At 43.6% G+C, this 23962-nt stretch overlaps 1 protein-coding gene across 1 annotated transcript in view; it reads right to left on the reverse strand.

Annotated features, from left to right (window-relative positions):
* PTH1R (parathyroid hormone 1 receptor) overlaps positions 1-23962 on the reverse strand; it is a 439604-nt gene that overhangs the window by 83058 nt on the left and 332584 nt on the right. The window contains exons 3-4 of the mRNA XM_040355213.1: positions 20214-20324; positions 17472-17590 (exon numbers count right to left, since the gene is read on the reverse strand). Coding sequence (XP_040211147.1) covers positions 17472-17590; positions 20214-20324 — 230 coding nt within the window. The remainder of the gene's footprint in view (positions 1-17471; positions 17591-20213; positions 20325-23962) is intronic.

Below are 23962 nucleotides of genomic sequence, written 5' to 3' on the forward strand. Positions count from 1 at the left end.
CACGAAGCAGTTACGTTGGCGTATCTATTGATACGCCGCGTAACTGCTAGGTTGCTCCGGCGTATCTTTGTTTTGTATCCACAAAACAAGATACACCTGAAGCTGGGCTAGATCCGACTGGCGTGCGTCTTAGTACGCCGTCGGATCAAAGGTGCATATTTACGCTGGCCGCTAGGTGGCGCTTCCGTCGATTTCCGCGTCGAGTATGCAAATTAGCTAGATATGCCAATCCACAAATGTACGTCCGGCCGGCGCATTTTTTAACGTCGTTTCCGTAAGGCTTTTTTCGGCGTAACGTTACCCCTGCTATATGAGGCGTAGCCAATGTTAAGTATGGACGTCGGGCCAGCGTCTAATTTTTCGTCGTGTACGTCGTTTGCGTAAAACGTTTGCGAATAGGGCTTTGCGTAGAATGACGTTCACGTCGAAAGCATTGGCTTGTTGCGGGTTAATTTGGAGCATGCGCACTGGGATACCCCCACGGACGGCGCATGCGCCCGTCAGAAATAACGTCGGGTCAAGACGTATTAACAGAAAACACGCCCCCATCTCAGCCATTTGAATTGCGCAGCCTTACGCCAACACAGTTACACTACGCCGCCGTAACTTACGGCGCAAATTCTTTCAGGATACGGAAAATACGCTAAAAGTTACGGCGGCGTAGTGTATCTGAGATACACTACGCCGGACGGAAAAATGCGCGGAGGTACGTGGATCTGGCCCCACATTTGTAGAATTTCTTAGAATTTATCCTTTTTCACCGCCTGTATTTTTTTCATACCCTCAATATCAATACACACCCATGGATCACTTACCAGGGTGAATAACCAATTTCACTAAACAATGGACAGGCAGCCTTCTCATACATCCAACAGACCTATAGGCACATGTGCGTCTGTCTATGAACAGGCTGTTTTTTTTTGTGTTGTTCAATTATTGTGTTGAAGTGTAATTTTTACTGTGAGAAATATACAGTGGAACCTCGGTTTAAGAGTAACTTGAGAGCGTTTTGATTAGCGAGCAACTTTTTTTTTAGAATTCTGACTCGGTTTGCAAGACGAGCAGAATTCAAGCTAAGCAGGCCTGCAGTACCTCAATTGGCCTGAGGTACGGGGGGCGCAGGAGCCAAGAAAATACGAACATTGGCCTGCAGTACCTCATTTGGCCTGAGGTACGGGGGCGCAGGAGCCAAGAAAATACGAACATTGGCCTGCAGTACCTCATTTGGCCTGAGGTACGGGGGCGCAGGAGCCAAGAAAATATGAACATTGGCCTGCAGTACCTCATTTGGCCTGAGGTACGGGGGCGCAGGAGCCAAGAAAATACAAACATTGGCCTGCAGTACCTCATTTGGCCTGAGGTACGAGGGCGCAGGAGCCAAGAAAATATGAACATTGGCCTGCAGTACCTCATTTGGCCTGAGGTACGGGGGGCACAGGAGCCAAGAAAAGACGAACATTGGCCTGCAGTACCTCATTTGGCCTGAGGTACGGGGGGCACAGGAGCCAAGAAAAGACGAACATTGGCCTGCAGTACCTCATTTGGCCTGAGGTACGGGGGTGCAGGAGCCTAGAAAAGACGAACATTGGCCTGCAGTACCTCATTTGGCCTGAGGTACGGGGGTGCAGGAGCCAAGAAAATACAAACATTGGCCTGCAGTACCTCATTTGGCCTGAGGTACGGGGGGTGCAGGAGCCAAGAAAATGCAAACATTGGCCTGCAGTACCTCATTTGGCCTAAGGTACGGGGGTGCAGGAGCCAAGAAAATACGAACATTGGCCTGCAGTACCTCATTTGGCCTAATGCCGCGTACACACCATCACTTTATGTGATGAAAAAAAACGACACTTTCTGTGAAGTAAAAAATGACGTTTTTGAAACTTCAATTTTCAAAGACGAAGTTGCATACACACCATCGTTTTCTCACAATGATCTTGCAAAGTCAGGTTACGTTCCACCACGTTTTAGCATTGAAGCTAGCTTCTGGGCATGCGTGGATGAAAAAACGTCTTAGAAAACGACGTTTTTTGCTACACACGGTCAATTTCTGTGAGGTAAAAAGTGCACTTTTGAAAAACGACACATAAAATTGAAGCATGCTTCAATTTTTTTCTGTCGTTTTTTAGAAGACATAAAACAACGTTTTTGCCCACACACGGTCAATTAAATTGACGTTTTTGAAAATGACGTTTTTTTACATCGCAGAAAGTGATGGTGTGTACGGGGCATAAGGTACGGGGGCGCAGGAGCTGAGAAAAGACGAACATTGGCCTGCAGTACCTCATTTGGCCTGAGGTACAGGGGTGCAGGAGCCAAGAAAATACGAACATTGGCTGACCTTTTCGGACGTTTTCGGCGCTCTCTGGTGCGCCCCCCACCTCTGGCAGCATGCGGTATTGCATCCCATTGAAGTCAATGCGGAACAAATTATTTTTGTTTCCTTTGACTTCTATGGGGAAACTCGCTTTGATATGCGAGTACTTTGGATTACGAGCATTCTCCTGGAACGGATTATACTCGTAATCCGAGGTTCCACTGTAGTTTTTTTGTGTAGTCACATTGACGTCAATGGGATTCGAACGTTCGAATTCAAAAGTGCTCATTTTAAAGCCTAATATGCAAGTTATTGTCGTAAAACGGGTTTGGGGAGCCGGTCGTTTTTTCTGGAGCAGCGATTTTAACCCCTTAACGCCCGCCGCACGACTATTTACGTCCACAGAATGGCACGTACAGGCAGAAACACATATATATACGTCCTTGCCTTCTAGCGGGTGGGGGGTCCGATCGGGGCCCCCTCCGCTACATGCGGCGGTCGGATCCCCTCGGGGAGCGATCCGGGACAAGGGCGCGGCTATTCGTTTCTAGCCGCTCCGTCGCGATCGGTCCCCGGAGCTGAAGAACGGGGAGAGCCGTATGTAAACACAGCTTCCCCGTGCTTCACTGTGGCGGCGTATCGATCGAGTGATCCCTTTTATAGGGAGACTCGATCGATGATGTCACACCTACAGCCACACCCCCCTACAGTTGTAAACACACACTAGGTGAACCCTAACTCCTACAGCGCCCCCTGTGGTTAACTCCCAAACTGCAACTGTCATTTTCACAATAAACAATGCAATTTAAATGCATTTTTTGCTGTGAAAATGACAATGGTCCCAAAAATGTGTCAAAATTGTCCGAAGTGTCCGCCATAATGTCGCAGTCACGAAAATAATCGCTGATCGCCGCCATTAGTAGTAAAAAAAAAAAAATCATAAAAATGCAATAAAACTATCCCCTATTTTGTAAACGCTATAAATTTTGCGCAAACCAATCGATAAACGCTTATTGCAATTTTTTTTTCCAAAAATAGGTAGAAGAATACGTATCGGCCTAAACTGAGGAAATTTTTTTTTTATATATATATGTTTGGGGGATATTTATTATAGCAAAAAGTAAAAAAAAATTGAATTTTTTTCAAAATTGTCGCTCTATTTTTGTTTATAGCGCAAAAAATAAAAACCGCAGAGGTGATCAAATACCACCAAAAGAAAGCTCTATTTGTGGGGGAAAAAAGGACGTTAATTTTGTTTGGGAGCCACGTTGCACGACCGCGCAATTGTCTGTTAAAGCGACGCAGTGCCGAATCGCAAAACCTGGTCTGGGCATTTAGCTGCCTAAAGGTCCGGGGCTTAAGTGGCTAATGATGCTTAAAGTGAAAAAGAAAAAAAATGAAAAATTCCTTTAAATATTGTACCTGCTGGGTGTCTATAGTATGCCTGTGAAGTAGCACGTGTTTAGAACTGTCCCTGCACAAAATGAGATTACTATAAGAAAAAAGTCATTTAAGACTGCTTGCGGCTTTAATGTAATGTTTGGTCCCTGCAATATGGATGAAAATCACTGAGAAAAATAGCATGGGTTTCCCCGCCCCCCTCCCCCCAGGTCATTACCAGCCCCTTTGGCCCTATATACTTTGAACAGCAGTATACAGGCGGTGCAAACAAGACAGGGACTGTAGGTTTGTTGTTAAGTAGAATCTGTTTGTAATTGTGAACTGGTACTTCTTTAAAGTGTAGCTCCAGCCATAAAATCTTTTTTTAAGCTTTTCTGAAAACATAGAGAAGGGTTATCACCCCTGTAAACATTTGTTTTGCTGTCTGTGTGCATCTGTTCAGAAGATTGCACTTCACTTTCTGTCCCAATGACAAATGATGTTTTGAAAATTTGGGGGTTTTAGTGAAACAAGGATTGGTGATAAATAGTGTTGCTCACGAATATTCGTATTGCGAATATTGGGCTTGAATATGGCATATTCGAGTATTCGCGATATATTTCGAATTTCGCGGTGAATATTCGCAATTCCGAATATTCGCATTTTTTCAATTTTATTTTTAAAACAGATCACATCCTATCGACGTCTAAAAGCATTGCTGGTATGATTAGAGACCCTGGGCCGAGTAGCTAAGCTGAGGCGATCCTTTTATGTTGCCGAATATAAAAAAAAAAAAATGCGAATTTTCGCTAATGCGAATGCGAAAATGATTGCGAATTTTCGATAACTGTGGTAGGAGAACTTTGATTGTCTCTGATGCAAAAGGGGGGGGGGGCTTTGTGTATGTTTCTGTTATGAATATTTGTATGTTTGATATTATTATTTTTTGTAAGAAGGAAAAAATTGCGCATACCTTAAAAAAAGGGGAGAATACAGCAGCAACTCAAAAATGTTATACAACATAAATTAATACAAGACAGAAAATGGAGTCGCTCTACAACAGGGGTCTTCAAACTACGGCCCTCCAGCTGTTCAGGAACTACAATTCCCATCATGCCTAGTCATGTCTGTGAATGTCAGAGGTTTACAATGCCTCATGGGATGTGTAGTTCAGCAACAGCTGGAGGGCCGTAGTTTGAGGATCCCTGCTCTACAAGAATAAAAAATATGTCTAGTGACAAGACATGTGGGCAAATTATAAAATAAGCAAGCGCAAATAACTTGTGAAATACACAGTGAAACAAATATATAAAGAAATATAGTCCCAATAATAGAAAAATAATCTTTCATAAAAATGTCTTTGATATGTGAAGTGAAAAAAAGTCCAAAGCATGCAGCATGAACGTGTTCAATCTTCAAGGTGTTTGATTGACAAACGGCTGTGACAGATGGATAGAGTAAAGAATCACCACCAATGCAAAACACTTTTTATTTTCTATTGTAAAATATCAAGAATATTCTGAGCCAATCAGAGTGCTCCTTCCGCATTTGCCGAATATTCGCAATTATTTTGTATTGTAAAATATCACGAATATTCTGAGCCAATCAGAGTGCTCCTTCCGCATTTGCCGAATATTCGCAATTATTTTGTATTGTAAAATATCACGAATATTCTGAGCCAATCAGAGGGCTCCTAGCGCTGTTGTCGAAATTTCGCCATCAATATCGCATTCGCATTTTGCGAAATTTCGATAAAATATCACAAATATTCTGAGCCAATCAGAGTGCTCCTACCGCAGTTATCGAAAATTCGCAATTATTTTCGCATTCGCAATAGCGAAAATTCGCAATCATTTCATTTCGATAAAATATCACGAATATTCGAATGTAGCGAATATATCTCGAATATTCGACTATATATTCGAGATATATCACGAAATCGAATATGGCGTATTCTGCTCAACACTAGTGATAAAGCATCAGTGGACAGGAGACACCTCGTACAGAAGAGAATTTCCCTTCCTAGGGGTAGATTTCCTCTGACTTCCTGTTCTCTCCTTCCGTTTGCAATTAGGAGTCGTTTGTAAGTTGGATGTTTGAAAGTAGGGGCCTGACGTATATACTCTGCAGAAATTTGGGCCCTAGGTGTTGGTGTTGCCACAACACTGTAAGCCCTCACAGTTAGTCTTGGTGGGCGCTGGAACGCCCTGCTGTGAAATATTAGATCAAGAATTGTAATTACATGACATATCGCTGTTCCTACTTACTAGGAACAAACGATCTCTTTCCTCTCCCCTGACAGCACAGGGATTTGCGTGTTTCCACACACAAATCCCCGGGCTGGGGCTCGTGCACACGATCGCGCGTGTCTGGCAGCGATCGTGCACGCGATCGCGCGTGGCCAGTGGCGATCATCAGGGCTACTGATAGAAATCATGGTGACCCGTACAGCGTACCTGACAGGCCCCCCCCTCAGCTCCACCCCTGGTCCTGCCCCCTCCTTCAGTCCCACCCCTGGCCCCGTCCCAGACCCCGCCTTGAAACAAAGTGCAGGTTTGTCTACAAGTGATATTTATTTTGCTCACCCATGCCGCCAATGCCGTAAAGTGCTGCAGACAGTGCCACCCATGACGCTAATGCCATAACTCATGTGCTGCCTGCAGAGACAGTGCCACCCATGCTGCCAATGCCGTAAAGTGCTGCAGACAGTGCCACCCATGATGCTAATGCCATAAATCATGTGCTGCCTGCAGAGACAGTGCCACCCATGCTGCCAATGGCATTATGCCATTGGCAGCATGGGTGGCACTGTCTCTGGTGGGCATCGGACGGACGATGTTTGGTCATGGCTGGTGGATTTTTATTTTTTTTTTACATTAATTAGCCATCTCTTTAGGTTGCCCGGGCCCCCCCTGCTGGCCGGGCCCGGTACAATAGGGCCAGTTGTACTGGCCTATCAGTCAACTGGCCGGCCACGTGCATCGGGTTTACCCGCCGTGCAGTGGGCAACCACCCGTGTCTCCGTCGGCGCGCTCTCTTCAGGTTGCCCGGGCCCCCCCTGCTGGCCGGGCCCGGTACAATAGGGCCAGTTGCACTGGCCTATCAGTACAACTGGCCGGCCACATGCATCGGGTTTACCCGCCGTGCAGTGGGCAACCACCCGCTGGTGGTCGAAAAATAGAAGGAAGTACCCGTACGGCAGGGGTAGGCAACCTGTGGCACTCCAGCTGTTGCAGAACTACAAGTCCCATCATGCCTCAGGGAGTAATTGTAACTGCCAACCGTTCAATGCCTCATGGGAAATGTAGATCCACAACAGCTGGAGTGCCACAGGTTGCCTACCCCTGCTGTATGGGGGTTTCACCCAGGGGAGCCATTCTGCTGCAGTGTATCTGCGTGAGCCGGTCGGGAACCCGGGTGAACAATCATAAGTAACATCATCAAATTAAACTCGAGAGGGTGAAGTGCGTAAGTCGGTTCTGTTGGCCTCAGCGTGTTGTATAATGTTTCACTTCCTCCTACGCTCACTTACATAAATATATACAGTATTCATTATGTACAGAATAATATGGTGTGCTTATTTACAAAAAAATAAATTACAGCGTTTCGGAGGTGTGCATAAATCTGCGCATTGCGATCTTTTGACAATTCCCAAGCGACCCGTGCAGAATGTAAGGTCGGGTGTCACTCGCGGCTTCCTATGTATTAATGTGGCATTATCCCACAAGCATGGTAATTAATCATTCTTTATACAAACATCTGACAAGCTGTACGTGCGTGGGGCGGCAATTATAAAGAGGAGTATAGAAACGGCGCCTGGAGAAAGCTCGCCGTTCATTGTGGAAACGGGTAACGCTCGGGTTTCAAGAGCAAGCCGGGATCATTTGTCAACAGGAAGGAAATGTCGCCGGCAAACAAGGCAACGTATATAAAGGGTAAATAGAGGTAGAAAGCCGCAGAAGAAATCTTGCGAGTGTCTCCGTTCTTCTCTGGATGTCTTTATGTTATTTGATAGATTCCCTTTTTTTGAAGGATAAAGATAGAGGGCCATATTCTGAGAGAAGTTACGATGGAGTATCTCAGGATACTCCATCGTATCTCCCTTTTTTGGCCCGCGTATCTATGCGACTGATTCTTAGAATCATTTTCGCATAGATACACTGAAGATCCGCCATGTGTAAGTCACTTACACTGTCGGATCTTAAATGTAATTACGCCGCCCGCCGCTAGATGGCATTTACGTGAAGGTCTCATTTGTTTATGCAAATGAGCCTGCTACGCCGATTCCCGAACGATTTCGCGTCGCGTACCCGTCGCTAACGTCGTTTGCGTAAGCGGAAACTTACTCCTGCTATATGAGGAGTAAGTTTCCGCATGTCCCACGTAGGCCATGTTACGGATAGCGTCGGGTCCGCGTCGTGTTTTTCCGTCGGCTACGTCGTTTCCCTAAGTCGTTCTTGAATACGACTTTACGTCAATGACGCATACGTCGGCGTCATTGACGTTTTCCGCCGAGAACTGGAGCATGCGCACTGGGCTTTTTTAAAGCGGGAGTTCACCCATTTATTACATTTTTGCCCTTTTCCCCTTAGCTTCCTGCTCGTTTTGTCTAGGGGAATCGGCTATTTGTATTAAAATATGATCCGTACTTACCCGTTTTCGAGATGCATCTTCTCCGTCACTTCCGGGTATGGGTCTTCGGGAGCGGGCGTTCCTTCTTGATTGACAGTCTTCCGAGAGGCTTCCGACGGTCGCATCCATCGCGTCACTCGTAACCGAAAGAAGCCGACCGTCGGTGCGGCTCTATACTGCGCCTGCGCACCGACGTTCGGCTTCTTTCGGAAAATCGTGACGCGATGGATGCGACCGTCGGAAGCCTCTCGGAAGACTGTCAATCAAGAAGGAACGCCCATTCCCGCAGCCCATACCCGGAAGCGACGGAGAGGATGCATCTCGTAAACGGTAAGTACGGATCATATTTTAAAACAATTAGCCGATTCCCCTAGACAAAACGAGCATTAATCTAAGGGGAAAATGTGCTCTCTGAGGGTGAACCTCCGCTTTAAGCCCGGCGCATGCGCAGTTACTTAGAATCGGGGGCGCGCTTAATTTGAATAGAAGCCGCCCCCTTGAAGATACGCGTGGCTACGCCGGGCCATTTACACTCCGCCCCAAACTACGGAGCAAGTGTTTGGGGAATACAGCACTTGCTCCTGTAGTTTGGGGCGGCGGAGTGTAAATGCCTTACGCGCCGCCCGCGGACATTTACAGAGAATATGGGCCAGAAGAATAAGTTATATGAAGATAGAATAAGTTATTTAAAGAACTCCGAACCAACAAAAAAAAATGCGTGGGGGTCCCCCCAAATTTCAATACCAGGCCCTTCAGGTCTGGTATGGATATTAAGGGGAACCCTGCGCCAAATAAAAAAAATGGCGTGGAGTTCCCCCAAAAATCCATACCAGACCCTTATCTGAGCACGCAAACCTGGCAGGCTGCAGGAAAAGAGGGGGGATGAGAGAGCGCCCCCCCTCCTGAACCGTACCAGGCCACATGCCCTCAACATGGGGAGGATAGCCCCATGTTGATGGGGGGACAAGGGCCTCATCCCCACAACCCTCGCCCGGTGGTTGTGGGGGTCTGCGGGCGGGGGGGCTTATCAAAATCTGGAACCTTCCTTTAACAAAGCGGACCCCCAGATCCTTGCCCACCCCCTATGTAAATTGGTAACGGGGTACATTGTACCCCTACCATTTCACCCAAAAAAGCTTGGGACAAGTCCGAATGACGCAAGACCCGTTTGACAGCTCTTAAATAACTGAGGGCGGGACAACCCGTGACGCAACGGGGGTTTCCGTGGTTTCTTTGTGGTCACACGGGGTGACCCCGCCCCCCTCTGACGCGTGGGCGAACGCATGTCGTTTTTTTCAATGACTTTTATCTTGTATTGCCGAGACCTGACAATTAATGAATAGCCGAGAGAAGTTTTAAAATGACTTTTTTCCCTTCAGAAATTTCATTTTGTGCAGGGACTGTTCTAAACATGGGAAAATGCGCTACTTTACATGCATACTATAGACACCCCCCCCCCAGGTACGAAATTTAAAGGAATTTTTCACTTTTATTCTTTCACTTTAACCACTTCCCGACCTCCTCATGTACATATACGTCAGCAGAATGGCACAGACAGGCACATCCACGTACCTGTACGTCCTCTGCTAGACGTGGGTGGGGGGTCCGATCGGGACCCCCCCCGGTACATGCGGAGGTCGGGTCCGCTCGGGGAGCGATCTGGGACGACGGCGCGGCTATTTGTTTATAGCCGCTCCGTCGCGATCGCTCCCCGGAGCTGAAGAACGGGGAGAGCCGTGTGTAAATACGGCTTCCCCGTGCTTCACTGTGTCGGCGCATCGATCGCGTCATTCCCTTTATAGGGAAGACTCGATCGATGACGTCATTCCTACAGCCGCACCCCCCTACACTAGTAAACACACACAAAGTAAACCCTAACTCCTACAGCGCCCCCTGTGGTTAACTCCCAAACTGCAACTGTCATTTTCACAATAAACAATGCAATTTAAATGCATTTTTTGCTGTGAAAATGACAATTGTCCCAAAAATGTGTCAAAATTGTCCGAAGTGTCCGCCATAATGTCGCAGTCACGAAAAAAATCGCTGATCGCCGCCATTAGTAGTAAAAAAAATAAAAAATATAAAAATGCAAAAAAACTATCCCTATTTTGTAAACGCTATAAATTTTGCGCAAACCAACCGATAAACGATTATTGCGATTTTTTTATCAAAAATAGGTAGAAGAATACGTATCGGCCTAAACTGAGGAAAAAAAATTTTTTTATATATGTTTTTGGGGGATATTTATTACAGCAAAAAGTAAAAAATATTGCATTTTTTTCAAAATTGTCGCTCTATTTTTGTTTATAGCGCAAAAAATAAAAACCGCAGAGGTGATCAAATACCACCAAACGAAAGCTCTATTTGTGGGGGAAAAAGGACGTCAATTTTGTTTGGGAGCCACGTCGCACGACCGCGCAATTGTCTGTTAAAGCGACGCAGTCCCGAACTGTAAAAACCCCTTGGGTCTTTAGACAGCAATATGGTCCGGGGCTTAAGTGGTTAAAGTGGTTGTAAAGGTACATATTTTATTTTCTAAATTGGTTCCTTTAAGCTCGTGCATTTTTGGTTCACTTACCTTTTCCTTCGATTTCCCTTCTAAATGTTTTTTTTCTTTGTTTGAATTTCTCACTTCCTGTTTCTCCTCCGTAAGCTTTCCACCATCATCCGAGCGGTGGAAAGTCATTTAGAACAGCTAACTGAGGAGGAACAGGAAGTGAGAAATTCAGACAAAGAAAACAAAGAAAAAAAACATTTAGAAGGGAAATTTAAGGAAAAGGTAAGTGAACCAACAATGCACTAGCTTAACCACTTAAGGACCGCCTCCTGCACATTTATATCGGCAGAATGGCACGGCTGGGCACAAGCACGTACAGGTACGTCCTCTTTAAGTGCCCAGCCATGGTTCGCGGGCGCGTGCCCGAGGCGCGCGCCCGCGATCCCCGTCCGAAGCTCCGTGACCATGACCGCAGGACCCGCGGACCCGATTGCCGCTGGAGTCCCGCAATCGGTCCTCGGAGCTGAATAACGGGGAGAGCTGTGTGTAAACACAGCTTCCCCGTTCTTCACTGTGGCGCCGTGAACGATCGTCCCTTTTATAGGGAAACACAATCGATGACGTCACACCTACAGCCACACCCCCCTACAGTTAGAAACACAGATGAGGTCACACATAACCCCTTCAGCGCCCCCTTGTGGTTAACTCCCAAACTGCAATTGTCATTTTCACAGTAATCAGTGCATTTTAAATGCAATTTTTTGCTGTGAAAATTACAATGGTCCCAAAAATGTGTAAAAATTGTCCGATGTGTCCGCCATAATGTCGCAGTCACGAAAAAAATCGCTGATTGCCGCCATTAGTAGTAAAAAAAAAATTCTAAAAATGCAATAAAACTATCCCCTATTTTGTTTAATGCTATAAATTTTGCGCAAATCAACCGATAAACGCTTATTGCAATTTTTTTGACCAAAAATATGTAGAAGAATACGTATCGGCCTAAACTGAGGAAATTTCGAATTTGCCGCGAACACCCCAAATTGTTCGCTGTTCGGCGAACGGGTGAACGACCAATGTTCGACCCGAACATAAAGCTCATCCCTAGTTTTCACTTTTTCTTCCAACTAAAGATCATTGAAAATCCTTTGATTGAACTCAACAAACGCCTCAATTATCAACTATCAGGAGACCCCCCGATGGCCCCCCCCCCGATGGTGGCCCCTTCTTCCTCCTCGGTATTTTGTGCCTTTCCTTTGAAGTGCCCAACTTTGAGGGGATTACGTAGAGAGTGTGAAATGTTAGCGTGTAATAGTCGGCAATAAAGGCAACGCGACTCCCGGCGCTTTCTTCGCCACACGGAAAAATTCTTTGCCCTTTCGGGGAAAGAACAACTTGGAGCCGAGGCTTATCAATCCGGCTTCACAAATAGCGGAACGCACGCAAAAAAAAAATCAATCGCTGCGAAAGGTTCAGTTAAGCTTCAAAAGTACTAAAAGCAGCACAAAAAAAATCCAGGAGGCAAAAATAATCAATACGGCATAAAATGAAAAAAAAAGGCAAACGCACTTCACAAAGTCCTTGGAAAAAATCAGCAAAAGGGAAAACTTTCAAAATCTAAATTCTAAAAACAAGTCCGGAAAATTACTTCTTCTTCTTCTTCAAATGCTGTATGAAAAAACGAAAGAAGAACTCCAACCAAAAGTAACAAAATAAAAATGAAAGATAAAATAACAAAACCATTTTTTTTGCTGCAATCGTCACCTTCAAGCAATTTGTTTAGTTCCGAATTCGTTTTTTTAACACATTTTGACAAATCGGTTAATTCCAAAATCTCAGAATTTTTTAATTTTCCGAAATGTGGAATTTCCGAAATTTTTAACTCACGAATTTTCAAATTTTTCGAATTTACGAATTTTTGGAAATTTGAAAATGTGGATTTTCGGAAATTTGGAAATTTGAAATTTCAGAAATTCGGAATTTCGTAAAATTCGTAAATTGGAATTTCGGAATATTTAAATTTCGTAAGATTTCGAAAATTCTTAATTCCAAAATTCTTAACTCCAAAATTCTAAATTCCAAAATTCGAAAATGGGAGATTAGAAAATCCCAAATTCCAAAATTCTAAATTCCAAAATTCGAAAATGGGAGATTAGAAAATCCAAAATTCTAAATTCCAAAATTCGAAAATGGGAGATTAGAAAATCCAAAATTCCAAAATTCCAAAATTCCAAAATTCGATAAAAATACAAAATTCCAAACTCCAAAATTTGAAAATTCCAAATCCCAAAATTCCAAAATTTGAAAATCCAAAAAGTCCCAAAAATGTGTAAAAATTGTCCGATGTGTCCGCCATAATGTCGCAGTCACGAAAAAAATCGCTGATTGCCGCCATTAGTAGTAAAAAAATAAATCTAAAAATGCAATAAAACTATCCCCTATTTTGTTTAACGCTATAAATTTTGCGCAAATCAACCGATAAACGCTTATTGCATTTTTTTTGACCAAAAATATGTAGAATACGTATCGGCCTAAACTGAGGAAATTTTTTTTTTTATATATATATTTTTGGGGATATTTATTATAGCAAAAAGTAAAAAATATTGAATTTTTTCAAAATTGTCGCTCTATTTTTGTTTATAGCGCAAAAAATAAAAACCTCAGAGGTGATCAAATACTAGGGTTGTCCCGATACCGATACTAGTATCGGTATCGGGACCGATTCCGAGTTTTTTCGGCGGTACTCAGACGCCGATACCCCGCCCCGATACATAAATAGAATACTTGCCGCCGACCGCCGCCGCCGAACGCCGCCCGCCGCCACGAAACGCCGTAATCCGCCGCCATTCGCCGCATCCCCGCTGCCGCCGACTCTGTAATACGGGCGGGAACATTACAGCTTTGAATAGCTGTAATGATTCGCACCACGCATAGACACTCCCCCTCGCTCGGGTGAACTGTCCAATCCCGAGCGAGGGGGAGTGTCTATACGCAGCACGGCGCCAATCATAACAGAGATTCAAAGTTGAAATGTTCCCGCCCGTATTACAGAGTCGGCGGCAGCGGGGATGCAGGTAAGCGTGACATGACTGGATGGGGGGAGACGCTGGATGGGGGGAGACGCTGGCTGGATGGGGGGACGCTGGCTGGATGGGGGGTGACGCTGGCTGCATGGGGGGACGCTGGCTGGATGGGGGGTGACGCTGGCTGGATGGGGGGTGACGCTGGCTGCATGGGGGGTGACGCTGGCTGCATGGGGGGTGACGCTGGCTGCATGGGGGGTGACAATGGCTGCATGGAGGGTGACAATGGCTGCATGGGGGGTGACAATGGCTGGGGGAATACATTGCTGGATGGGGGGTGACAATGGCTGGATGGGGGGTGACGCTGGCTGGATGGGGGGTGACGCTGGCTGCATGGGGGGTGACGCTGGCTGCATGGGGGGTGACGCTGGCTGCATGGGGGGTGACGCTGGCTGCATGGGGGGTGACAATGGCTGGGGGAATACATTGCTGGATGGGGGGTGACAATGGCTGGATGGGGGGATACATTGCTGCATGGGGGGAGACAATGGCTGGTTGGGGGGAGACGCTGGCTGGTTGGGGGGAGACGCTGGCTGGATGGGGGGTGACGCTGGCTGGATGGGGGGTGACGCTGGCTGGATGGGGGGTGACGCTGGCTGGATGGGGGGTGACGCTGGCTGGATGGGGGGTGACAATGGCTGCATGGGGGGTGACAATGGCTGGATGGGGGGATACATGGCTGCATCTGTGGGGGGACATCGCTGCATTTGGGGACACATTTTAAAAAAAGTATCGGTATTCGGTATCGGCGACTACTTGAAAAAAAGTATCGGTACTCGTACTCAGTCCTAAAAAAGTGGTATCGGGACAACCCTATCAAATACCACCAAAAGAAAGCTCTATTTGTGGGGAAAAAAAGGACGCCAATTTTGTTTGGGAGCCACGTCGCACGACCGCGCAATTGTCAGTTAAAGCGACGCAGTGCCGAATCTCAAAAACTGGCCGGGTCCTTTAGCTGCCCAAAGGTCCGGGTCTTAAGTGGTTAAAGCAACCTATTTAGAAAATAAAAAACAAACCTTTAAAATCCCTTTAAGCATTATTAAAATCACTGCTCCCGAAAAAACGGACTTTTTAAAACTTTTTTTTTTGCATTGATACACGTTCCCTGGGGCAGGACCCGGGTCCCCAAACACTTTTTAGGACAATAACTTGCATATTAACCTTTTGATTTCTCCCATAGATTTTTAAAGGGTGTTCCGCAGCTTTTCGAATTTGCCGCGAACACCCCAAATTGTTCGCTGTTCGGCGAACGGGTGAACGACCAATGTTCGACCCGAACATAAAGCTCATCCCTAGTTTTCACTTTTTCTTCCAACTAAAGATCATTGAAAATCCTTTGATTGAACTCAACAAACGCCTCAATTATCAACTATCAGGAGACCCCCCGATGGCCCCCCCCCGATGGTGGCCCCTTCTTCCTCCTCGGTATTTTGTGCCTTTCCTTTGAAGTGCCCAACTTTGAGGGGATTACGTAGAGAGTGTGAAATGTTAGCGTGTAATAGTCGGCAATAAAGGCAACGCGACTCCCGGCGCTTTCTGCGCCACACGGAAAAATTCTTTGCCCTTTCGGGAAAGAACAACTTGGAGCCGAGGCTTATCAAATCCGGCTTCACAAATAGCGGAACGCACGCAAAAAAAAAATCAATCGCTGCGAAAGGTTCAGTTAAGCTTCAAAAGTACTAAAAGCAGCACAAAAAAAATCCAGGAGGCAAAAATAATCAATACGGCATAAAATGAAAAAAAAAAAAAAAACACAACGAAGGCAAACGCACTTCACAAAGTCCTTGGAAAAAATCAAACTTTCAAAATCCAAATTCTAAAAACAAGTCCGGAAAATTACTTCTTCTTCTTCAAATGCTGTATGAAAAAACGAAAGAAGAACTCCAACCAAAAGTAACAAAATAAAAATGAAAGATAAAATAACAAAACCATTTTTTTTGCTGCAATCGTCACCTTCAAGCAATTTGTTTAGTTCCGAATTCGTTTTTTAACAAATTTTGACAAATCGGTTAATTCCAAAATCTCAGAATTTTTTAATTTTCCGAAATGTCGAATTTCCGAAATTCAGAATTCTGAATTTTTGAATTTTCGAATTCTGAATTTACCAAATTTACGAAAAATGCAAAAAAAAAAACGAATGTAACAGAAACGATTCGTAAATTCGTAAATTCTGAATTCGAAAATTTTAGGCCCAGATTCTCAAAGGGCTTACGACGGCGCAGCGACATGTACGCCGTCGTAAGTCCTAATCTGGGCCGTCGTATCTATGCGCCTGATTCTTAGAATCAGTTACGCATAGTTATCCATTAGATCCGACAGGCGTAAGTCTCTTACGCTGTCGGCTCTTAACTGCAATTATTTTTTGCCCGCTAGGTGGCGCTTCCGTCGATTTCCCCGTCGAGTATGCAATGTAGCTAGATACGCGAATTCCCGAACGTACGCGCATCCGATGCAGTAAAGTTACGACGTTTACGTTAGGCTTTTCCCGGCGTAAGGGGGCTATATGAGGCGCAGCCAATGTTAAGTATGACCGTCGTTCCCGCGTCGAAATTTGAAAAGTTACGTCGTTTGCGTAAGTCGTCCGTGAATGGGGCTGGACGCCATTTACGTTCACGTCGAAACCAATGACGTCCTTGCGACGTCATTAGGAGCAATGCACCCTGGGATATTTTACGGACGGCGCATGCGCAGTTTCGTTCGGCGCGGGAACGTGCTTCATTTAAATGCTACACGCCCCCAACCTGCCGAATTTGAATTCCGCCGGGTGATTTACGTTACACCGCCGCAACTTTACACGCAAGTGCTTTGTGAATAAAGCACTTGCCTGAAAAACTTGCGGCGGCGTAACGTAAATGAGATACGTTACGCCCGCCCATTTTTACGCTGATCTACGAGAATCTGCCCCTTAGAATTCTGAATTTTCGAATTCAAAATTTTTAGAATTGGTGTCCATCAGTGTCAGCTACCAGTGCCCACCAGTGCCAGCTACCAGTGCCCACCAGTGCCAGCTACCAGTGCCCACCAGTGCCACCCACCAGTGCCCGCCAGTGCCACCCACCAGTGCCCACAGTGCTGCCAATCAGTGTCACCTATCAGTGCCCTTACGTGCCGCCTATCAGTTCCCATCAGTGCCACCTATCAGTGCCTTCTGAATGGTGCCCATCAGCTCACATCAATGAAGGAGAAAAAATACCCGTTTGCAAAATTTTATAACAAAATATGAAAAAATAAATTTTTTTGTTTGTTTATCAAAAATAAAAGCCCCAGAGGTGATTAAATGCCACCAGAAAAAAACTTTCTGTGTGAAAGAAATGATAAAAATGTCATATGGGCATGACCGCGCAATTGTCATTCAAAGTGCAACAGCGCTGAAAGCTGAAAATTGGCCTGGGCAGGAGGGGGGGTATAAGTGCCCGGTAAGCAAGTGGTTAAAAAGTGGGAATTGCTTCTCTGGACGAGGGATCCGACACTACTATGGCCAGCAGAACCCAAATCCAGATGAAATCCGAGAATGATCTGAAATAGGATCTGAAGGTGAAAGAAAAGGATAAGTCGATCGTCTCCGTACCCGTTCTCTGGTCTCGTTGGAGAGGAATTTTGCGCACTCGGTGTAGTTCGCCCACGTGCGGTTGTTGCCTGGCACCAGCTCCCAGCTGCCGTTCATGTCACAGCGGCGATGCGCTTGACCTGTCGGAGAAATGCGAGAAATTAATATGAAAGTTAACTTTGGTGCCGGGAGGGAGGCCTGCCGCGGTCTGCCCCGCTGTGCTGATATACCTCATACCTTCGACCGGTGCTCTGTATCACAACGGCTGCTGTGCCCTCCCCCAAATATCTGAATGAAGTATATGAAATTGTAGTTTATTGATTATTATTATTATTTTTTTTTATTGAGCCTTTGTGCTGAGGTTTATGTGTGGCTGTGAGCCTATCATTAGTAGCAGTTCTATTTGGGAAGCTTATTCTAGAGATTGCTGGGGGGGGGATGATATTGCAATGTTACAAGTTGCCCAACTGCCTATGCTTCAGGAGTGATTGGTACAAATCACTCACTGTGTTCATTCAGAAAAGGAAGGGGTTGATAAATGAAATATTTACCCCCCCCCCCCGCTTATCATCCTGACACTGACCACAGCCAGGAGGGAAGCAGGCAGCACTGCAAGGAGAAGACAGGGGGCACAATTAAGCAGGGGGAATCTGCATTAGGGTGTGCCCAGGCACATCCGGCACACCGTGTGTGCACACCTATGAATCATAGGTGTGTGCACAGGGTGCGCCGGATGGGCCTGGGCCAGGGGCGGACTGACAACTCATGGGGCCCACGGGCAATAGGAGATTATGGGGCCCCCAGGCAATAGATTATGGTGCCACACAGTATACACATACACAGTATACACAAGGTACTGGAGAGGCGGGGCAGCTATAATCTTGGGATTTTTAAAAAAACACAGATTTTTTACATACTGTAAAAAAAATACAAAAATTAATAAAGAAAATCGTAAAAATAAATAAAAGAAAAATTGTAAAAAAAAATGTAAAAACATTATAAAAATAAATTAAAAAAAATTGTAAAAAAATTATAAAAAAAATTATAAAAAAAATTGTAAAAAATAAATAAAAGAAAAGTTGTAAAAAAAAAAAAAAAAAAATTAATAAAGAAAATCGTAAAAATAAATAAAAGAAAAATTGTAAAAAAAAAATGTAAAACAAAATTTAAAAATAGATTTAAAAAAAATAGTAAAAAAATTATAAAAAATAAAATAAAAAAATTGTAAAAAATAAATAAAAGAAAAGTTGTAAAAAAAAAATACAAAAATTAATAAAAAGAAATAAAACAAATTGTCGGTCGTGTGTACGAGGCTTCAGAAGAAGAAAGGAAAAAGGAAAAAGAAGAAGAAAGGAAAAAGGAAAAAGGAGAGAAGAAGAAAAAGGAGTAAGAAAAATAAAGAAGCAGAAAGAAAAATAAAGAGAAAGTAGAAGAAAGCAGGAAGAGGAGGAAGAAGAAAAAAGAAGAAGAAAAGGAAGAAGAAGAAAGAAAAAAAGAAAGAAAGAAGGAAAACATAAAGAAAGAAAGCACAAAGAGGAAGAAAGTAGAAGACGAAAGAAGAAAAAGAAGGAGGAAAGAAATAACAAAGAAGAAGAAAAAAGAAAACAAAAGAAGAATGAAGGAAGGAGGATGAGGAAGAAGAAGGAAGGAAGGAGGGGGATGAGGAAGAAGAAGAAAGAAAAACAAGGAAGAAGAAGAAGTAGAAATAAGAGGGGGAAAAGAAGAAGGAGGAAGAAGAAAGAAGAAAAAAGAAGGAAGAAGAAACAAAAAGAGAAAAGAAAACAGAAATAGCCCCCCCCCCCCCAAGTTGATAAGCTGCAAAAAAAAACATCGACAGGCGGAAACTACCACACATATTACATTTTTTTTAAAAAACATTATAAAAAAATAAATAAATGAAAAGTTGTAAAAAAAAAAAAATACAAAAATTAATAAAAATAAATAAAACAAAAAATAAAAGAAAAATTGTAAAAAAAAAATTTGTAAAAAAAAAAAAATAAATAAATTGTAAAAAAGAAATAAAAAAACTGTAAAAAAAATAATAAAAGAAAAATTGTAAAAAAAATAAAAATACAAAAATAAAAATAAATAAAGAAGAAGGAGGAAGAAGAAAAAAAGAAGGAAGAAGAAACAAAAAGAGAAAAGAAATAAAAATACAAAAAGAAAAAGAAATAAAGAAGAAGGAGGAAGAAGAAAAAAAGAAGGAAGAAGAAACAAAAAGAGAAAAGAAAACAGAAATAGCCCCCCCCCCCCCCAAGTTGATAAGCTGCAAAAAAAACAGCGACAGGAGGAAACTACCACACATATTAAAAAAAATGTAAAAAAATTATAAAAAAATAAATAAATGAAAAGTTGTAAAAAAAAAAATACAAAAATGAATAAAACAAAAAAAATAAAACAAAATAAAATTTGTAAAAAAAAAATACAAAATTTGTAAAAATAAATAAATAAATAAATTGTAAAAAAGAAATAAAAAAACTGTAAAAAAATGAATAAAAGAAAAATTGTAAAAAAATAAAAATACAAAAAGAAAAAGAAATAAAAAAATGTAAAAGAAAAATTGTAAAAAAAAATACAAAAATTAATAAAAAAAAAAAAAAACTGACACCAATCTCTGCTCTGCTCACACCGTCCACTGCTCTGCTGGTTAACGCACGTGTTTTTGTGCTCTGCGGTGCACACCCTAATGCAATAGGCTGCGCACACCAATGGTAATAATCCCTTTTTCTTGTAGCTGACATTGCTTCAAATGTTACATTTTACCTTTGTGGTTGAAGTCGTAGATATATTTCGGGCAAGGCGTGGACACCAAACTTCCCGGCTCTCCTTCCGGCCAACACAGTATCCCGTCCCATTCCTTGCGACAACCTCCATCTACAGAGAAGAGAAGGCAAACAATGATGAGATAATAGGTCAGGGGAGGTTACCTAATTATGCTTTTAATATACAGTAAGACCCCTTTCACACTGAAGCGTTTTTACAGTGTTTTAGCATTAAAAATAGCGCTATTAAAACGCTCATAAAACGCTCTCCATGCATCTCAATGGACCCTTTCACACTGAGTCCTGCAAGCAGCATCTTTGGAGCAGCTTTTGGGCACTTTGGGAACGCCCCCACGCTCTAAAAACGCTCGAATAACGCCCCCGTGTAAAAGGGGCCTAAATATAAGCATGTGTTTTTAAAGTGGTTGTAAAACCAAATGAAAAAAAAAAAAAAAACCTGCAAGACAAACGCACAATATAGCTCATTATGAATTACCGTACCTACTACCTGAGATCGAAGCCAACTAAAGAAATTGTAGTTTATTGTTTGTTTTTTAATTGAGCCTTTGTACTGAGGTTTATGTGTGGCTGTGAGCCTATCATTAGTAGCAGTTTCATCTGGGAAGCTTATTTTAGAGATTACTGGGAAAAACATTATATTACAATGTTACAAATTGCCCAACTGTGTAATAATCATAGGTGTCTAAACCGTGTAGGTTTAGGAGATATTCTGGGTAGCTACAGGTAAGCCTTAATCTAGGCTTACCTGTCGCATAAAGTTGTCGTAAAGGGTTTACAACCACTTTAAAGTGGAGTTCCACCCAAAAATGGAACTTCCGCTTTTCCGATTCCCCCCCTCCGGTGTCACATTTGGCACCTTTCAGGGGGAGGGGGAGCAGATACCTGTGCGATCCAGGTATTTGCTCCCACTTTCGGTCATAGATCGCCGCAGTATCCGTGGCGATCTACACCGTGTCTGGCCCCTCCCCTGCTGTCTTCTCGGAGACACACAGGTCCCAGAAGACAGCACGGACCAGTGGGATCGCGCAACGCGACTCGAGCATGCGTCCTGTGCACGGACCCCTACAACCAACCAGGCCAGGGTTGTGGGGAAGAGGCCCCTTGTCTATGTAAACTTGGGATCCACCCATGTTGAGGGGATGTGGCCTGGTATGGCTTAGAAGGAAGGCCTGCCCGCTCTCCCCTACCCAGCGCCCCCTTTCTTGGTCTGCCAGGCTGCATGGTTCAGATAAGGATCGGATTTAAATTTGTTGGCGTCAATGTGAGGAATAGAGCCCCATTGTTGGTGTCAGTAGGAGGAATAAGGCCCCATTCTTGGTGTCAGTGGGAGGAATAGTGCCCAATTGTTGGTGTCAGTGGGAGGAATAAGGCCCCATCTTTGGTATTAGTGGCAGGAATAGTGTCCCATTCATTGTTTCTTTGGGATGAATAGTGCCCCATTGTTGGCATCAATTGGAGGAATAGGGCCCCATTGTTGGTGTCAGTGGGAGGAACAGTGCCCAATTGTTGGTGTCAGTGGGAGGAATAGGGCCCCCTCTTTGGTATTAGGAGTTGGAATAGTTGCCCAATATTGGTGTCAGTGGGAGGAATAGTGCCCCATTGTTGGCGTCAATGGGAGGTATTGGGCCCCATTGTTGGTGTCTGTTGGAGGAATAGGGCCCCATTATTGGTGTCAGTGGGAGGAACAGTGCCCAATTGTTGGTGTCAGTGGGAGGAACAGTGCCCAATTGTTGGTGTCAGTGGGAGGAATAGGGCCCCATATTTTGCATTAGCGGGAGGAATAGAGCCCCATTGTTGGTGTCAGTGGGAGGAAAAGGGCCCCATTGTTGGTGTCTTTGGGAGGAAAAGGGCCCCATCTTTGGTATTAGGGGTTGGAATAGTTGCCCAATATTGGTATCAGTGGGAAGAAAAGTGCCCAATTGTTGGTGTCAGTGGGAGGATCAGAGCCCCATATTTTGCATTAGCGGGAGGAATAGTGCCCCATTGTTGGTGTCAGTGGGAGGAAAAGGGCCCCATTGTTGGTGTCTTTGGGAGGAAAGGGGCCCCATCTTTGGTATTAGGGGTTGGAACAGGTGTCAGTAGGAAAAATAACACCCCATTGTCACAGCAGGGGCTACAAAGTCGTAATCCGGTCATGTTTAGTAAAAGCAACGAAGCAATAAAACCAAACAAGTTGTTATTTTTGGCGGCTCCTTCTTGATCAGGTAGATGAGAAAATTAATCTGCCGCTCGGCCTTTCCCCTGTAATTGGCCTGAAATTGTGGCAGATTGTTTGGGAGGTTTTCTACTTATTATGGTAAGCGCTGTGTGGGATGAATTGGCCATTAGCGGTCTCATAGAGGCAGCCTAGCGGGGGCCGCTAATGTCTACTGCAGTTCATCTACAATGTGATTCAATACCACTTGTCTCTTCTTCATCAGTTCAATAAAGGGAGATGTAAAATTGTTTTAAAAGATACACAAAGGGTTAAAGGGACAAAAAGGGGTCAAATCCATGACAAAACTGGAAGCAAATGGAGGAGGGGGAGGGGGAGGGGGAGGGGTGGTGGGATATCAGACTGGCTGTTTGAAAACCAGATACATGCCACTTCTAGAATGTATTAGTATAAATGTACCTGGTCCCAATATAAAAACTTTATTTGCTTCAGTCTGATTTTATTCTTTTTTCCAAACAAAATAATATTAATAAAACATGTCTAAATCTTTCAAAACTATTAAGTCGTCAATATATTGTAACAAATACAAATGTAGGATAATGGTATATATATAAATATAAGCCAAAAATAGATATAACATAGATATGCCGAAAACCTTATAAGATCGCCGTATAAGGAAACTTAAACCACAAAAGTACACAGCTGTTCGTAAATACCTTCAACAAAACACGGAGGAAGGCAAAGAAAAAAAAAAGAAGGAAGAAAAAACAAAGACGAAGAAAGAAAAAGGAAGAAAGGAAAAACAAAGAAATGAAGAGTGTAAAAGAAGAAAGAATAAGGATAAAAAGGACAAAGAAGACGGAAGTAGAAGGAAGGAGGAGGAGGAGGAAAAAAAACAAGGAAGGAAGGAAGGAGGAGGATGAGGAAGAAGGAGGAAGAAGAAGGAAGAAGAAGAAAGAAGAACAAGGAAGAAGAACAAAGAAGAAAAGTAAAGAAATAACAAAGATGTAAGAAGAAGGAGGAAGGAGGAGGAGGATTAGGAAGAAGAAGAAGGAAGGAGGTGGATGAGGAAAAAGAAGAAATAAAAAGAAGGAAGAATAAGACAGAAAATAAAGGAAGAAAAAGAAAGAAAAAGGAAGCAGAAGAAAGAAAGAAGAAGAAAAAAGAAAGAAAGAAGGAACAAATAAAGAGAGAAAGAACATAGAGGAAGAAAGAAGAAAAAGGAGGAATAAAGAACAAAGAAGAAGACAGAAGACGAAAGAAGAACAAAGGAAGGAGGAGGAAGAAGGGTGGAGGAGGATGAGGAAGAAGAAGAAAGAAAAAGAAGGAAGAAGAAAGTAGAAATAGGAGGGAAAAAAGAAGGAGGAGGATGAAGAAGAAAGGGAAAAAGAGCAAAAAGAAGAAAGGAAAAAAGGAAAGAAGAAGAAAAGGAGTAAGAAAAATAAAGAAAAAGAAGGAAGAAGAAAGAAAGAAAAAGAAGGAAGAAAGAAGAAAAAGAAAGAAGGAATAAAGAAAAAAAAGAACAAAGAGGAAGATGGTAGAAGAAGAAGGAAGAAGAAGAAAAAAGATCAAAT

Source organism: Rana temporaria, chromosome 5, assembly GCF_905171775.1.
Source record: "Rana temporaria chromosome 5, aRanTem1.1, whole genome shotgun sequence".
NCBI classification, from domain to species: domain Eukaryota; kingdom Metazoa; phylum Chordata; class Amphibia; order Anura; family Ranidae; genus Rana; species Rana temporaria.